This window comes from Serinus canaria, chromosome 2 (assembly GCF_022539315.1).
Source record: "Serinus canaria isolate serCan28SL12 chromosome 2, serCan2020, whole genome shotgun sequence".
In the NCBI taxonomy this organism is placed as follows: Eukaryota; Metazoa; Chordata; class Aves; order Passeriformes; family Fringillidae; genus Serinus; species Serinus canaria.
This window is the reverse complement of record NC_066315.1, coordinates 1,478,092-1,496,443: the sequence shown is the minus strand read 5'-3', so window position 1 is coordinate 1,496,443 and position 18,352 is coordinate 1,478,092. Positions and strand designations below refer to the sequence as shown.

The following is an 18,352-nucleotide window of genomic DNA, read 5'->3' as shown; positions in this document are numbered from 1 at the left end:
ATTCTGCCCGGGAGCAGCGGGAATTCTGCCCGGGAGCAGCGGGAATTCTGCCCGGGAATAGCGGGAATTCTGCCCGGGAGCAGCGGGAATTCTGCCCGGGAGTAGCGGGAATTCTGCCCTGGAATAGCGGGAATTCTGCCCTGGAGCCGCAGGAAGCGCTCCCGGTGCTCCCGACCCCCCCTCCCGGGGCTCCGGCCCCGACACCGCCTCATTAATGTAATTAATTAATTAACGAGCGGCCTCCGGCGCCGTCCGCTCGCCGAGCGCCGCTGGAAAAGCCAGGCCGGGACTATTCCCGAAATCCCCCAAAATTCCGGGCTCGGCAGGAGGGAAGATCCCGGGAGGGAGGAGAAGATGGCGTGGGATCCCAGCTGGGAATTTTGGGGATTTTCCTGCCTCGTCCTGCTCCGATCCCGGCTTTCCCTGGCGCAGCTGATCGAGGTGAGGAAAAATATCCCGCTGGAAAAAAAGCCTTGGAAAAGTGGGAATGAGGGCCGGGAGAGGGGGATTGCCCTGGAAAACCACCGGCCGGGAATTTAAGGTGGATCCGAGGAGGTTTTTTTTGGGAATTTTTGGTGCTTCCTGAAAGGCTGGATTGGGAATTTCGGGTTGGAATCTCGGGGTTTTCCCGGTTTTCCAATGAGTTGAGGAGCGGGGCAAAAATGATCCCAAAAATCCCATTCCTGACGGGTATTCCCATGAAAGATTTGGAAAATTTTGGAAATATTTGGGATGGGTTTTCCTTCTCCTCTCTTCCCTCATTCCCAGTAATCCTGGATTTGATGGAATTGTGGGATTCCATGGAATTCCTGCCCCACTGCAGGAGCTTTTCCCCGAGGATGACTCTGCATTCCCAAATTTCTGGAGAATCAGGGAATGATCCAGAAGAGAACAGCAGCTCCCGAGCCCTGGCTGCAATTCCAGAGGGAAATTCCTGCCTGGAACACAAAACCCCAGCTCCCAAAAACTTTCACTTTTCCCTCAGGATCCTTTTCCCTGCTCCACCTGGGAATTCCTGGAGCAGAATTTGGCTGCGATTCTTGGCATTAGAAAATTCCAGGAATTTCCCAGGATTTCACACTTCCCATCCTTTCCTTTCTCCATATTTTTTTCCCAGCATTTCTGGCCTCTCATCCCTGCCCTTATCCAGATTTTTTTTTTCCCAAAGATTTCCAGCCTCTCATCCATTTTCCTGATTTTTCCCAGGATTTCCATCCACTCATCCCTCCCTTTCCCTAATTTTTTTTTCCCCAGGATTTCTGGCCTCTCCTCCCTGCTCTTTTCCTGTTTTTTTCCAGGATTTCCCTTCCATATTTTTTCCCAGGATTTCCAGCCTCTTCTCCCTCCTTTTCCCTAATTTTTTTTTCCAGGATTTCTGGACTCTCCTCCCTGCTCTTTTCCTGTTTTTTCCAGGATTTCCCTTTCCCATTTTTCCCAGGATTTCAAACCTCTCACCCCTGCCCTTATCCTGATTGTTTTTCCCACAATTTCCCTTTCCATATTTTTTCCCCCAGGATTTTTGGCCTCTCCTCCCTCCCTTTCCCATTTTTTTCCAGGATTTCAAAGCTCTTATCCTTCCTTTCCATATTTTTTTCCTCCCAGGATTTCTGGCCTCTCATCCCTCCTTTTCCATTTTTCCCAGGATTTCAAACCTCTCACCTCTGCCCTTATCCTGATTTTTTCCAGGATTTCCCTTTCAATATTTTTTTTCCAGGATTTCCAGCCTCTTCCCCCATCCTTTCCTGGTTTTTCCCAGGATTTCCAGGCTCTCATCCTTTCCCTTTTCCTGATTTTTCCCAGGATTTCCAGCCTCTCATTCCCAACCCAATCCCTGCTTTCCCCCCCATCCCATCCTACCTGAGCATTCCATAAATCCAGGAATCCTCTCCAAGGCCAGGCAGCTGCTCCAGGAAGAATTCCAGGTTTTCTGAGCAGTCCAACCATTCCCAGGGGGAGAAATGAGGCAGAACTTCCCCTGACAGTGCAGAATTCCCAAATTATCCTTCCCTGAATCCCAAGGACGACCCAGCCAGCCGGAAAATTTCCCATTTTATTCCAGACAATTCCCAGAAAACAAAAATAAAACATCCAAGCCTCAAAAATCAGGATAAACAGCCAGAATTCCTGGGTGGGCTTTGTTTATTCCAGGTTGGTTTTTTTTTTTCCTGGAAAAGCAAAAGCTCTGCGAGGAGTTTATTCCTGGAAATAATTGGATAATGGAATTATCCTGAAGAATTCGATTCCGGCTCAGCCAGGCTGGAGCAAACAGAGGAGGAAGGAAAAGCTGGAGAGGAAAACGATTCTGGCAGCTGAAAAAATTCCCAAAAAACCACCAAAAAATAAGGAAAAAAATAAAGGGAAAAGAGCAGGGAAATATTTGGGGATGAGGCAAAAATCCCTTTAAATCCTGGATTTGACTGAGGAAAAGCTTGGCTCACTCCCAGGCCTTTGGAAAAATTCCCAGGGCTGGAAGTTCTCCCAGAATTTTGAAAGAGATTTTGAAAATCCTGGGATGGGTTCAAAATCCTAAAATTCCAGGATGAGCCCTTAAATCCCAAAAAATCCCTAAGTCCCAGGATGAGCCCATGATCCCAAAAACCCTTCCAGGCTCCTGATCCCGGAGATCAGCAAAAAATGGGATTTCAAGGGATTTCTCTGGGAATTGGAGCCCGGATCTGAGCCAGCCCTGGGAGGATAAATTGGGAATAATCCTTTATTCCCAGTTTGGGATAAAATTCCTGGAGGAATCACCTCATTGCAGAGGGATTGCTCAGGAATTCCGCATCCCAAAAAATCAGGAATTTTTTGGGGCGCCGGGTGTGTTCCAGCTGTTTTCCAGCTGCTGCTCCAAGATCTTCCCTAAAAATCCCCCGGAATATTTCACAGGATTTCCATCCTTTAGCTTTGGGCTGAGTTTATCTTTCTGTTAAGAAATTCCACAACTTTTTATCCCGGAATTTCCCTGTGGTTCCATTCGGCTCCCTCCTGGATCCACAGCTTTCCCACACCCCGAGGGCGTGGCTCCATCAAAATTCATTGGAAAAATGGATTTTTCCAGGAGTTTTTCCAGGAATTTTCTCATTCAGCCTCCAACTGACGGAAATCCCAATCCTAAAAATCCACTGGAAAATCGAGGAAAGGAATTCCAGAGCGAGCCGAGGAACGGCTGGAAAAAGGAGATTCCTTAAAAATCCCCCCCAGCATTCCCAAATCCTCGAGGTCTCACCACCCTCTCCACCATTTCCCGCGCTCCCCTCAGCTCCCGGAGCGTTTTTGGGAATTTTGCCGTCCTGATCCGTGTTTTTTTTCCCGGTGTTTTTTCCCAGGCCACCACGGCGCCCCCCAAGAAGAAGCCGGACCCGGTGACGTCGGAGACGGTGGTGATCTGGGGGCTGCGCCTCTGGCAGGTGGTCGGCATCTTCGCCCTCTTCGTCCTCTCCATCAGTGAGTGCCCGGGAATTCCCCCCCGGAAAACTCCCCAGGGCGCCCGCTGGAATCCCGGGAATGCTCAAGGAGGGAACCTCTGGTGGGAATGGCCGGGGCTTCGTCCCGAGAGCGCCTGGAGAAGTTCCAGAGATGGGAATCGGCTCCGGCACCACATTCCCGCCCAAATCCGGGGTGGAGCCGTGGGCTGTGGGATGATTCGGGCTGGGAATCCTGGAATGATTCGGGCTGGGAATCCTGGAATGATTCGGGTTGGGAAACCTGGAATTCTTTGGGTTGGGAATCCTGGAATGATTCGGGTTGGGAAACCTGGAATGATTCGGGTTGGGAATCCTGGAATGATTCGGGCTGGGAAACCTGGAATGATTCGGGTTGGGAATCCTGGAATGATTCGGGCTGGGAATCCTGGAATGATTCGGGTTGGGAATCCTGGAATGATTCGGGCTGGGAATCCTGGAATGATTCGGGTTGGGAATCCTGGAATGATTGATTCAGATTGGGAACCATGGAATGATTCGGGTTGGGAATCCTGGAATGATTGATTCGGGCTGGGAATCCTGGAATGATTCAGGTTGGGAATCCTGGAATGATTCAGGTTGGGAATCCTGGAATGATTCGAGTTGGAAATCCTGGAATTCTTGAGATGGAAATTGTGGAATGCTTCAGGTTGGGAATCATGAAATTCTTTGGGTTGGAAATCCTGGAATGCTTCAGGTTGGGAATCATGGATTCCCTTCAGGTGTCTGGGAATTTGGGATTTCCTCTGGGCTGGAATTCCCAGCTGAGTGTGGGAATTCCAGAGGGAGGTCCCAGCTCCAAACTGGAAATTGTCCGCTGGAATCACTTTCCAAGAAAATTCCATGCCTGGGAGTGATCCCAAAATTTCCTGGATTCTCTTCAGGTGTCCGGGAATTCGGGATTTCCTCTGGGCTCGAATTCCCAGCTGAGTGTGGGAATTCCTAAGGATTTCTTTCAGGTGTTTGGGAATTCAAGGAGAATTGAGATGGAATTGAGAATTGGGATGGAATTGAGAATTCCAGAGGGAATCCAAACTGGAGATTCCCACCTGGAATCTCTTTCCAGGGAATTCCTTCCCTGGGAGTGATCCCGGAGCTTCCTGGATTCCCATCAGCTGTCCTGGAATTGGGGAATTCCTCTGGGCTGGAATTGAGAATTCCTGAGGGATTTCCCAGCTCCAAACTGGAAATTCCCTTCTGGAATCCCTTCCCAAGAAAATTCCATCCCTGGGAGTGATCCCAAAATTTCCTGGATTCCTTTCAGGTTTCCAGGAATTTGGGAATTCAAGGAAGATTCCTGTGGGATGGAAAAGAGACATCCAGAGGGATTTCCCAGCTCCAAACTGGAGATTCCTTTCTGGAATCTCTTTCCAAGATAATTCCGTCCCTGGGAGTGATCCCGGAGTTTCCTGGATTCCCTCCAGGTGCCCGGGAGCCCGGGAATTCCTCTGGGCTGGAATTGAGAATTCCAGAGGGAATCCAAGCTGGACATTCCCACCTGGAATCTGCTTTCAAGAAAATTCCATCCCTGGGAGTGATCCCGGAGCATCCTGGATTCCTGTCCGCTCTCTGGGAATTTGGGAATTCCTCCGGAATTCCAGAGGGATTTCCCAGCTGGGAATGGCCCAAGCTCCGCCCCCATCCCTGCCTGGGGTGGGATTTGGGAGGGAGAAAATCTATGGGAAAAATCCATGGAAAACAGGGAATTGGGAACGGAGTGAGACGTAAAAACAGGGAATGAAAATCAGAAATAAATCTGAAAAGAGGGAAGGAAAAACAGCAGTAAATAGAGAAGTAGATAAATTTAAAATAAAAATAAATTAAAAAATAAAATTAGGCAAAATATATCTGAGTATAAATTATTATAGTGCATTTTTAATTTTTATGATAAATCAATATAATTAAATATTAATATGAAAATTTTAATAGACATAGAGAAATTTAAAATTTAAAAATTTAAAATTTAAAATTTAAATTTAAAAATGGAATCAAATAAACAAATAGAAAAATAAAAAAAATGAACTAAACATTCAAGCATAAAATTAAAGAACAGAAGTAAATACAAAAGTAGAAAATTGAAAAATAAAATTAAACATTAAATTATAAAATAAAAAAATAGAATAAATTTAAACCCAAAAGTAAAGCGAGAACAAAATATAAACCTGAATGAAGTGGAAATGGGTAATTCATGCTTTAAGGGTAATTGGATTATAAATAGAATTTTAATTAATATTATAGTGAGTATTAGTTTGTAATTACATATTAATTTAAAATAACAACTTGTATTATTATGGAGTAATATTATTAATTAAATTTATACTTATGGAACAAGGCATTTCTTTGTTAATGATAATATGTTTGTATCATTTATTATTTTAGCAATTTTATGTTATTATAAAAATAAAAATAAATAAAATTAAATAAACTTCAATCAAATCAATCCATAAATATGATCCAAGAAATAGAAATAAATCAATTCTTCTTTAAAGGTAGTAAGATTATAAATATAATTTTAATTATTATTATTATCATGAGTATTACTTTATTAATGACACTTAAATATTTACATAACAATTTTTATTATTATAAATAATCAAGAATTAAAATTGTATTATTGAATAAAACATTTCTATGTTATAAATATTAATATATCTGTATAATGATATAATTAACTGTAATTATAGTTTTAATTCATAAATTTATTTTTGCTATTATGATAATAAATAAGGAAATATACTTAATAAAATTATATTGATGGAATAATTTATTTCAATGTCAATAATTATATACTTATGGAATATTGTGATTAATTATAATTATAGGTATACTTAATAGTTATATAGTATACTTAAATATATTATATATAATAATATATAACTATATATAATAAATAATATACGATATTAATTAATATAATAATATACTATATTAATTAATATAATAATTAATTAATGTAGTATACTTAATATAATATAATTATAATAAATATTTAGGTTCATTATTAAATAATATATAAGATATATTTATTCTCGATATAGAACTATGTTACAAATAATAACATATTTCTATAATAATGTAATTAATTGCCATTGCAGTTGTAATTAACAGTGTGTATTCGTATAATAATTTAATAAATTAATAATAGAATTAATTATTTCATATTTAATATTTAATTTAATAATTAATTAAATTAATAATTTAATTAATTTTAATACAAGTATTATTAAATTAAATTAATTTTATTTTTATTTTATTAAATTTTTATACAAGTATTAAATATTTGTGTTCCTTTTATGAATAATAATCTACTTCTACAACAACATAATTAATTGCAAATATCGTCTTAATTAATGGTTGTAATGATATTATATTTAATAAGATTTTAAAAATAATGGTACTGTTAATATTAGATTATTAATGAAACATTAATTAAATTAGGCTGAACAAATCGGACCAATGCCGAACCCTGATCCAAGCGTGGGTTCCGGCTCCCAGCACATCCCACAAGGGGGCCCCATCCCACCAAAAACCGGGAAAAGTCCAGATCCCAAATGCCAGGCTCCCCATTCCCAGGAACTCCCCCAGATTCCTGCTCCCATTCCCAGTATCCAACCCAAATCCTCATTTCCTGTTCCCAGGAACTCCCCCAGAACTCCATATTTCCCTCTCCATTCCCAATAACTCCCCCAGAATTCCATGTTTTCCATTCCCAGTAACTCCCCCAGAATTCCATGTTTTCCATTCCCAATAACTCCCCCAGAATTCCATGTTTTCCATTCCCAATAACTCCCCCGGAATTCCATGTTTTCCATTCCCAGTAACTCCCCCAGAATTCCATGTTTTCCATTCCCAATAACTCCCCCAGAATTCCATGTTTTCCATTCCCAATAACTCCCCCAGAATTCCATGTTTCCCACTCCCATTCCCAGTTAATTCCTCGTTTCTCCCTCTCCATTCCCAGAAACTCACCCGGAATTCCTTTTTTCCCATTGCCATTCCCATTTATCCCCTGAATTCCTTGTTTCCCCCTCCGATTCCCAGCGACCACCGCAAATCCTTGATCCCGTCTCCCATTCCCAGACTGAGAATTCCGCACGGCCCATTCTGAATAACTCACCCAGAATTCCACATTTCCCACTCCCAATAACTCCCTAGAATTCCATTCCCAGTAACTCACCCAGATTCCCGTTTCCTGCTCCCATTCCCAAGAACCAACCCAAATCCTCATTTCCCATTCCCAGAAACTCAACTGGAATTCCTCTTTTCCCATCGCCATTCTCAGTTATCCCCAGAATTCCTTACTTCCCTTTCCATTCCCAGGAACTCTCTCAGATTCCTGTGTTTCACATTCCCATTCCCAGGAACTCCCCCAGAATTCCTCACTTCCCCCTCTGAGTAACTCAGCCAGAATTCCATGTTTTCCATTCCTTGGAACTCCCCCAGAATTCCTCATTTCCCACTCCCATTCCCAAGTTAATTCCTCGTTTCTCCCTCTCCATTCCCAGAAACTCACCCGGAATTCCTTTTATCCCATTTCCAGTCCCAGTTATCCCCAGAATTCCTCATTTCCCTCTCCATTCCCAGGAACTCCCTCAGATTCCCACGTTTCACACTCCCATTCCCAGGAACTCACCCAGAATTCCTCGTTTCCCTCTCCTAATCCCAATAACTCACCCAGAATTCCACATTTCCCACTCCCATTCCCAGTTAATTCCTTGTTTCTCCCTATCCATTCCCAGGAACTCACCCAGAATTCCCTGTTCCCCATTCCCAGCCATCCCCCAGAATTCCCCGTTCCCCATTCCCAGTCCCATCACCCAGAATTCCCCGTTCCCCATTCCCAGCCATCCCCCAGAATTCCCCGTTTCCCACTCCCAGCCATCCCCAGAATTCCCCGTTCCCCATTCCCAGCGTCCCCGATCCCCGTCCCAGCCATCCCCAGAATTCCCCGTTCCCCATTCCCAGCGATCCCCCAGAATCCCCGTTCCCCATTCCCAGCATCCCCCAGAACTTCCCCGTTCCCCATTCCCAGTCCCATCCCCCAGAATTCCCCGTTCCCCATTCCCAGCCATCCCCCACAATTCCCCGTTCCCCATTCCCAGTCCCTCACCCAGAATTCCCCGTTCCCCATTCCCAGTCATCCCCCAGAATTCCCCGTTCCCCATTCCCAGCCATCCCCCAGAATTCCCCGTTCCCCACTCCCAGCCATCCCCCAGAATTCCCCGTTCCCCATTCCCAGCCATCCCCCAGAATTCCCCGTTCCCCACTCCCAGTCCCTCGCCCACAATTCCCCGTTCCCCATTCCCAGCCATCCCCCAGAATTCCCTGTTCCCCATTCCCAGCCATCCCCCAGAATTCCCTGTTTCCCATTCCCAGTTATCACCCTGTGCTGCATCTTCAAGTGCCGGATCCCGCGCACGCGGAAGGAGATCGAGGCGCGCTACGCCCAGCGCCAGGCGGCCAAGAACTACGCCGACAAGCTGGACACCGTGCCGCCCCTGGGCGAGCTCACCGAGATCCCCGGAGGTAATTCCCGCTTTTTTTTTGGGATTCTGGGAGCGCAGAGTCCCTCAATGGGCTCAGAGACATTCCTGGAGCTAATTCCAGCTTTTTTGGGGGGGTATTCTTACAGTGCTAAGTCCCTCAATGAGCTCACCAATATTCCTGGAGCTAATTCCCGATTTTTGGGGGATTCTGGGAATGCAAAGTTCCTCAATGGGCTCAGCGACATTCCTGCAGGTAATTCCCACTTTTTGGGGGGGATTCCGACAGTGCAAATTCCCTCAATGAGCTCAGGGACATTCCCAGAAATAATTTCCCCCTTATCTGGGATTCTGGGAATGCAAAGTTCCTCAATGAGGCCACCGACATTCCTGCAGGTAATTCCCACTTTTTGGGGGGGATTCCGACAGTGCAAATTCCCTCAATGAGCTCACCAATATCCTGCAGGTAATTCCCACTTTTTTAGGGATTGGGGCAGGGCAAATTCCCTCAATGAGCTCAGCAAAATTCCCAGATATAATTTCACCCTTTTCTGGGATTCTGGGAATGCAGAGTCCCTCAATGAGCTCAGCAGCATTCCTGGAGCTAATTCCCACTTTTTTTGGGGGGGATTCTGACAGTGCTGAGGCCCTCAATAAGTTCAGAGACATTCCTGGAGGTAATTCCCACTTTTTTTTTGGGATTCTGGGAATGCGGAGTCCCTCAATGAGCTCAGCAACATTCCCAGAGTTAATTCCCACATTTCTAGGGGGATTCTGACAATGCTGAGGCCCTCAATGAGTTCAGAGACATTCCCAGATGTAATTCCCACTTTTTTTGTGATTCTGGGAATGCAGAGTCCCTCAATGAGCTCACTGACATCCCTGGAGGTAACTCCCACTTGTTTTTGGGATTCTGGGAATGCAAACCTACCAATGAGCTGACCGACATCCCCAGAAATAATTCCCACCTCTTTTTTTTGGGATTCTGGGAGTGCAAAGTCCCTCCCGTGGTGCCACCACCAAGGTCAACCCTCCCAGTGTGGACTCAGGATCTTGGGATTCAATCCTTCAGATAAGAGGGAATTTTTCCATCAGTTCGAGTCGGAATCATTCCTTCATTCCCAAATTAAGTCTGGAAAAGCTTCTCCGAGTCGGAATAATTCCTTCATTCCCAAATGAAGTCTGGAAAAGCTTCTCAAATCCATCAAATCCTATTTTGAACCAAACCCCACTAAAAAACCCCGTGAAATTCCACATCTCCCGGTTTTTGGAACCCTTCCAGGGATGGTGATTCCAGCACTTCCCAATCCTTAATCACTCTTCCAATCAGGAATTGTTTTCCCTAATATTCAATCCAAATTTTTCCTGAGACAGCTGGAGGCCATATCCCATTTTCCCATCCATTTGCATCCCTCCTCCTCCTCCTTAGTTAGAAAGGGAATTCCATGCTGAAAATTCCCAGCAGGAATTTAATTTAATTTCAGGGCCATGCCCTTGGGTTGGGGAATACCAGGAGCGAAATTGGAGTGGTTGGAATTCCGCATTCCTGGTTTTTCCTGCTGGAATGTTTCTTCTCCATGGCTGTCACTCTCCTTTCCTGATTCCATAGGCTCTCCCGAAAATCTCCTCACTCTCTCTGGCCATGGCCAGCCCAGACCTCTCCACTCCCTGCCTGTGCTGAAGGAAGAGGATGAGATGGTTTTCCACGGAATTTAGGGAATTTCCATTCCCGGCCGCCTGTGGCTTCTCTCTTCCAAGGGGATCCATCAATCCTTGGATTTGCTGCTTCTCCATTCCTGGATTTTTCCTGTTTCCTTAAAGCCTCCTCTTGAAGCCTTTTTTCCTTCTTTCCTGTGTCTCTCCAGGAGCTGTAATTCCATAAAAACAGCATTTCCAAAATTTCAATCCGTGGGAAAAGAGGCAGATCCCAACACTGTAGGGATTCAGGAATTCCTTGGAGAAGTTCAGTCCTATGCCAGCAAAATGCAGAATTACGAGTTGAACCACGGGAATTTGCAGAAATCCTGGGATTTAAGGGCTGTCGTCCAGATATCGGGTCCAAACCTGGGAATTCCCAGCCCTCCCTGTGGAACTGAACCCAATTCCATGAATAAATCCTTGTCCTTCCACTAAATCCTTGTCATTCTGGTTGATCCTGATGGGATGAGATGGTTCTCCAAGGAATTTAGGGAGTTTCGATTTCCGGCCGCCTGTGGCTTCTCTCTTCCAAGCGGATCCATCAATCCTTGGATTTGCTGCTTCTTCATTCCTGGATTTTTCCTGTTTCCTTAACACCTCTTGAAGCCTTTTTTCCTCCTTTCCTGTGTCTCTCCAGGAGCTGTAATTCCATAAAACCAGCATTTCCAAAATTTCAATCCATGGGAAAAGAGGCAGATCCCAATACTATGAATTCAGGAATTCCTTGGAGAAATTCAGTCCTACTCCAGCAAAATGCAGAATTACGAGTCGAACCACGGGAATTTGCACAAATCCCGGGATTTCAGGGATGCCTGAAACTGGGAATTCCCAGCCCTCCCTGTGGAACTGAACCCACTTCCATGAATAAATCCTTGTCCTTCTGGTTGATCCTGATGGGATGAGATAGTTCTCCAAGGAATTTGGGGAATTTTGATTCCCGGCCGCCTGTGGCTTCTCTTTTCCAAGCTGATCCATCAATCCTTGGATTTGCTGCTTCTCAGCTCCAAAAAAAACCTCCCTGGGAGCCATCAGCTGGATGGGAAAATCCCCAGCAGGAATGTTTTCCCTTTATCCCAGATTTCTAGCAGCGAGCTGGAACTTTGACAATTCCTGGGTCGTTGAATCCACATCAATTCCTTTTCCATTTTTTTCTTCTTTCCTCGGAAACAGCTCAGGTTGCAGAAGAAAAAAAAGAGGAAGAAGTTCCCACTGTGTCCGGAAAAGTGGACAAGGCTCAGGGAAAGAAGGATGGATCCAAAGGCTCCAAGAACAAGGACGGGGAGAAGGAGCAGAAGGAAGAATCCAAGAAGGAAGGGAAGGACGGAGCCAAAAAAAAAGACGGAGAAAAGGGGGAGAAAGGGGAAAAAGGAGGAAAAGAGGAAAAAGGAGGGAAAGGAGAAAAGGGGGAAAAGGAAAAGGGGGAAAAGGGAAAGGACACAAACGACAAGAAACAAGGGAAAAAGGGGGAAAAGGAAGGAGAAGCTGGAAAATCCGGAGGCGCCAAAACCGATGGAAAGGCCGGTGGGAATTCCAAAGCTCCGGCAAAGAAGAAGTGACCTCCTGGAGGGATGGTGCTGGAATATTTTTGGGAATGCTCCAGCAAATTGCTGGGGGAGGAGCACTTGGAGCAGGAGGTGCTTTTCCAGATATTCCTGTGGGATGCCGTTGGATGCGTGGATTTCTTCCCATGTGGAGATGGAACCGCCAGGATTCGGGTCTGCCAAGGGAAAGCGGGAATTTGGATGGGTGATCAAGGAAAATATCCAGTGGGAATGGGATGGGATGGAACTGGCCTGAAAGCTGGAATGGGACTGAGGACTTTGGAGAAACATGGGAATGCTCAGGGATGAGGATCCAAACTAAAGGAGAATGGAATTCATCCTGAATTTCTGGATGAATTCTCCTGGAGGACCTGGAGAAGTTGGAGAAAGATTTCCTGGCACTCAGCACCTCCTTGTGGGGAATTTTAGGGAATATGTAAATTCCGGGAAAATTCCCAAAGGATGGAGTTCTCCAAGGTGTGGGTCCTGTGGATCCCAAGAGGTTTTTGGACACATGGGAATTTTCCCTTCCTTCTCTGGTGCCTCTTTTCCTGGATAGCTGCAGGAAACACCAGGAATTCCGTCTTTTCCAGTGGATTTATCCACATTTTCCCGTTTTTTTTCTGAGGAAAGCCAGTTCTGAGGCCAGGAATTCTGCTCCACTTCCATGTGGCTGCTATTCCCTCCCTTCCTGGGAAATTCCCGAGGAGTGGATTTATCAGGAGCGGCATTTTCCAGCTGCATTGGGAATATTCCAGCAATTTCTGCCTTAAAATTTCCAGCTGGGGGGATTTAGCTCCAGATTTTTTGGGGGATAGTGTGGAAAATCTTGGGAGAATTAAAACTCAGGATATCCTGGAACTGTCTGCTCCACAGGGAGAATTCCCTCCAATCCTTTATCCCCAGGAATGGGATTGATTTTCCATTTCATTGATAGAAATTCTTCCTTTTCCTGCTGTTTTTTTCAACCCGGATTTATCAGTGCCAAGATATTTCCCAGTTTTCCCCCCTTTTCCTTATCCCAATTTTCCTTTCCCTTCTCTCCCACCCAACTCATCCTGGTGGGAAACGAGCCAGGAAAAATGAAGGGAATTTTCTGCCTGAGTGAGATCGCTCAGCTCCAAGAAGTCCCAAAATTCCAGAGCACCGGAAAAGGTGGAAAACTTCAGGAGAGACGTTGGGAGTGATGCCCAGAACCACGGGAATGTTTGGGAAGAGAATGATCCAGGGAAATCTGGAATTCCAATGTTGGGAATTCTGCCCCTGGAGACAGAGGAGCCCTAAATCTCCATCCTTGGAATGGCACCGATGGAAAAGTGGGAATATGGGCACAAAGATTGGATTTCTTTGGAATTTCCATCCCAATCCAAATTTTTCAAGGCCCTGTTTAATCAGGAATCATGACAATAAAAAAGATTTTTCCATTGGATTCAGGCTTTGCTCCCTGGGATCTGCCAGATCCATGGGAAATTTGGGAAGGGATATTTATGCCTTAAAAACTCCAGGATGGATCCAGCTGGGATTGGGGCAGGAAAACTCGGATTCCCCGTCCTGCAGTTGGAATTGCACTGGAAATTTGGGATGTGGCTCCATTTGGAGAGGAAGAGGAGCAGATTTATTTCCAATCCAAAGGTTTCCAGGAAGAAAATCCACTCCTTTTCTTTTCCATGGAATTCCTTCTCCCTCACCCAACTTCCATCCCTATCTTGTTAAAAATAATCAAAATCCAAAATAAAATATTCATTGGGATTGGGGAATCCTTTAAAATCCAGCTCAATCCCTTTTTTCCAAGCAAATATTCCAAATCCTGTGGATCAGATCCGAAAGATTTGTGGGAATGTCTTATTGCTTTTAAAAAAGGGATTTTCTGTTTGAAAATGAATTTATCCTTTGGGAATAATTGGGTTTGGAATCATCAGGATGGGGGTGAAATGCAGGGAATTCATTCCTGGGATCAGGGATTTCATTCCTGGGATCAGGGAATCCATTCCTGGGACCAGGGAATCCATTCTGGGGATTTGGGAATCCATTTCTGGGATCGGGGAATCCGTTCCTAGAGTTTCCAAGGATCATCCTGCCCATAAAACTCATCCCAATTCCTGAAGTGGAAACAGAGGGAGCAAATTCCCAGCCCTGATCCAGTGTTTTCCCCGTTCCAGTGGGATCTGGAAGTCAGGAAGTGAAAAAAAAAGTGGAAAATTCCAGCCCAGAGCAATTCCAGCACTTTGGGAGTTGCTTTTCCACCAGCAGATGGAGAAATTGCCTTGGAAAAGCCACAGCCACAGGAAGGAATTTTTAGTGGAAAATCCGATTTATTGTCCTGAATTTGGGTGGAAATGGAATTCCAGAGGCCAAAAGTTGCATTTAATTCCCAGAAATCCAGGGAATAATGACAGGAACCCTCATTTCCTTGGATTCAGGTGATGCTGGTCCTGGAGGAGGACAAATCACCCAGTCAGGACCAGGAATAAATTCCAGGATCTCCACATATTCCAGAAATTCCCACTAGAGGGGATTTCTGGGATGTTGACCCAGTCTGGGATGTTAGACCCAGTTTTAAGAAATTTGGGCTTATTTGAGATGGGAAATTAAGCCTGGATTTGGGAAATCTTCCATCTAAAGCTGCTCCTGGTGTTGGTTTCTCCCAATTTTCTCCCTGGATTGCTTTTCCATGGAAAATAGGAGGGAGAATTGAATGTTCCAGCCTTTGTCAGAGGCACTCCCAGCCCTCCTGGGAAGGGATTGTGCTGTTCCCTCGGTCCTGCCCCAGTGCCCGGGAATGTGGAGCCCATGGAAACTCCTGGAAAGGAGGAATGGTGCTGGCTCAGCCCTCCGGCAGCAGGAGCAGTGACCTGAGTCCCGGGCTCTTGTGGGACATTCCCGGGACATTCCCGGGACATTCCCGGGACATTCCCATCCTCTGTTAAGCAGCTCCTGGAAAATCCCCCTCGGGAATACCAGGAACTGCCTGACCCCGCTTGGACTGAAGCCAGGGAAGCAAATCCATGGAAAACACACCCCAGCAAAGGCCCTGCTGCCACCTCAGGGAATTCCCAAGGGAAAAGCCAGGTTTGTGCCTTTTCCAAGGAAAAGGAATGAGGGGTGAGTGTGGGTGGGCAGGAAATTGCAAACTCCACGGGGTCTTGTGGAATTGTCACCTCAGCTGGATTTTGGTGTCGGGATCGTGGATGTCTCCAGAGAAATCCACGTTATCCCTCTCCATGCAATCAATGTGGGAGAAATGAACATTTTGGGAATGTTTCCCATCAGCCCAATTTTGGTGTTTGCTGTGGGAAGAGAGGAATCTCTCCCTCGCTCCAGGATTTCTTCCCTTGATCCCATCAAGGGTCCTTCCCTCTTGGACTGAAGCCAGGGAAGCAAATCCATGGAAAACACACCCCAGCAAGGTCCTGCTGTCACCTCTGGGAATTCCCAAAGGGCAAAGTCAGGTTTGAGCCTTTTCCAAGGAAAAGAATGAGAGGTGAGCAGGAAAAGAAATTCCACAGGATGTTGTGGAATTGTCACCTCAGCTGGATTTTGGTGTCGGGATCGTGGATGTCTCCAGAGAAATCCACGTTATCCATATAATCAGTTGGAGAAATGAACATTTTGGGAATATTTTCCATCAGCCAAATTTTGGTGTTTGCTGTGGGAAGAGAGGAATCTCTCCCTCGATTCAGGAATTCTTCCCTTGATCCCATCAAAGATCCTGGAGAAAAGGAGGCTCGGGGGGACCTTCTGGCTGTGACAGGAGGGGACAGCCAGGGGGAAAATTTGGGATCTGCTCCTTGGGAACAGGGACAGGAGGAGAGGGAACGGCCAGGAGATGTTCAGGTTGGAAATCAGCAGGAATTTCCTCATGGAAAAGGAGGCCAAGGATTGGAGCTGCCCAGGGCGGTTTGGAGTCCCCATCCCTGGAGGGATTTATTATCCATGTGGCACTTGGGATTTAAAGTGTGGACTTGATGATTTTAGAGGATTGAAACCAATCCATGATTCCATAAAAAAAGCAGGAGAAGGGCTCTGAAGCCACCTGGCTTCCAGGAATGGAAGGCGTAAAGGAATACCTATTCCAGTATTTCCTGAACACCCGTGGAATGCACCGGGTTTTCCAAAGGGTCACCAGATGTTTCCATCTGGATGGATCCCAGGATCCCAGAAGGGTCTGGGGAGGATAAGGGAGGGCTCAGGAAAAGCCAGGAATGACACGAGAATCCCAAATCCCTGAAGCTGGGGGGGATTTTTCAAAGCTTTTCTTTCTGCCAGCTGCGTGTGAATTTTATTGGAGGATTTGTCCGAATCCCAATTTATTTTGGGTTTTACGTTTGGGCAAAGTAAAGCACTCTTCCTGTTTATGGAAACTTCTGGATCGTGCTCCCATTTCCTATGGGAATAAGGAAGCCAAACTCCTCCAGAACCTCCTTCCTTGCGCTCAGTCCAGTGTCAGCACCAGGAATGAGGTGTTTGGATTGAAATCCCAAAGTCCTGGAATGGTTTGGGTGGATCACCTCATTCCAATCCCCCGCCATGGCCAGGGACACCTTCCACCAGAACCAAAGGATCAGGGAGCCTTATCCAGGTGGGAACGATCCAAAACCAGGGAAGCACTGCAAGAAAGAGGAGAGGTTTCCATGGCAACCATTCATTCCTGTTTCCATTCCTGGTTTTTTCTTCCAGCTTCCTGCCCTTCCCTGTCCCAGTCTGGCACCTCGGGAAAGCCAAGGAAAAGAGATGTTGGAATTCTCAGAACTTTGGGTCTGTTAGCCAAATTCTAGAATTAAACCCAGGATTTGATCCGAGACCTTGGGAAAGGTTTCCCAGTTGAGGTGCTGGAAGGGAGAAGGTGGATTTGTGGTTTAAAGCAGAGACACGTTGAGCTAAGCAAAGGAAAGTTTAGAGTTTTAGAGTTTAAGATGAATAAATAATAGTTTATATTTAATTATTATAATTATTAATAATAAAAGCAGTTGCGGAGGTGAACGAGGCGTTCAGGGTGCAGCGCTGTGGGTTTGTGTGCCGTGACGTGATTGGCTAAGAGAGCTCACACTGTGGCACGGGTCCATAGGATGAAATATTTAAGGATTGGGTCGAGAACATAAATGTCATTGTTGGCAGTGTTTTATTGTCAATAAACCCTTAAAAGGTCTTCAACCGAGGGTGCTGTGACCTCCTGAGCCGTGCAGTGCAGGTGTGAGCCGAGCTCACCCTTCCTGCCCGTGTGCAGGACAGGAAAATAAATCACATCAAAGACAGCCCAGAGGTCCTGTCTCGAACCCACCCAAAATCCTTTCCAAAATCCCCACCAGAGCCGCTCCCCCGGCCCTGCTGCTCTTGGAGCTCTTCCCTTTTCCATGCGGGATTTGTCCCCAGGAACTCGGGATGTCACCGGGAACAGAGCAGGTTTAGCTTGGAGATCACGAAAAGTTCATCCCTGGGAGGGTGGGGAGGGGCTGGGGTGGAATTCCCAGAGAAGCTGTGGCTGCCTTTGGATGCCTGAAAGTGCCCAAGGCCTGATTGGACACTTGGAATACCCTGGGATTTTGGGAAGTGTCCATGGCATGGGCTGGAACTGGATGTTCTTGAAGATCCCATCCAACCCCAAAAATTCCAGGATTCCATGATTTTCAATCGCTCCAGTTGGGGTTTTGAGGCAAAGCAGGCGAGCTCAGCATCAGCACAGAGGGAAAATATTCCGACATTCCCTGAGGGATTCCAAAGCCTTGGCCTCCAGCTCCAGAAAGAGCTCAGAATTCCTCAAACCCCTGATATTCCCTCAGTCTAATTCCCAGCTTTTATTCCAAGCTCCAGATCCATTTCAACTCAGTTTGGGAAGGAATTCCTGGCTGGGAAGGAATTGGGGAGGGGCTGGGATGGAATTCCCAGAGCAGCTGTGGCTGCCCCTGGATCCCTGGAGGTGCCCAAGGCCAGGCTGGACACTTGGAGCAGCCTGGGACAGTGGGAAGTGTCCCTGCCCACGGGATGAGAGGATCTTTAAGGTCCTTCCAAGCCAAAGCATTCCAGGAGTTTGTAATTCCATGGTGTCCGGCTGGGGAATGTGCAGGGATCCGATTTTCTGGGATGAGCTGGAATTAAAGCTCTGAGTGGAGTGGGTGGAGTGGGATTCTGGGAGGGAGGGAAATGGCTCCGGAGCCGGGCACAGCCAGGCAGG

The 18,352-nt window shown here is 46.0% G+C and overlaps 1 protein-coding gene across 1 annotated transcript; it reads left to right on the top strand.

Moving 5' to 3' along the window:
• TMIE (transmembrane inner ear) lies at positions 1–13,612 on the top strand. Its single transcript, XM_009086252.4, has 4 exons — positions 1–441; positions 3,327–3,444; positions 8,838–8,987; positions 11,813–13,612. The coding sequence occupies exons 1-4, from the start codon at positions 355–357 to the stop codon at positions 12,196–12,198; spliced, it is 741 nt and encodes a 246-aa protein (XP_009084500.1). The 5' UTR covers positions 1–354; the 3' UTR covers positions 12,199–13,612.
• Positions 13,613–18,352: the final 4,740 nt, after the last annotated feature.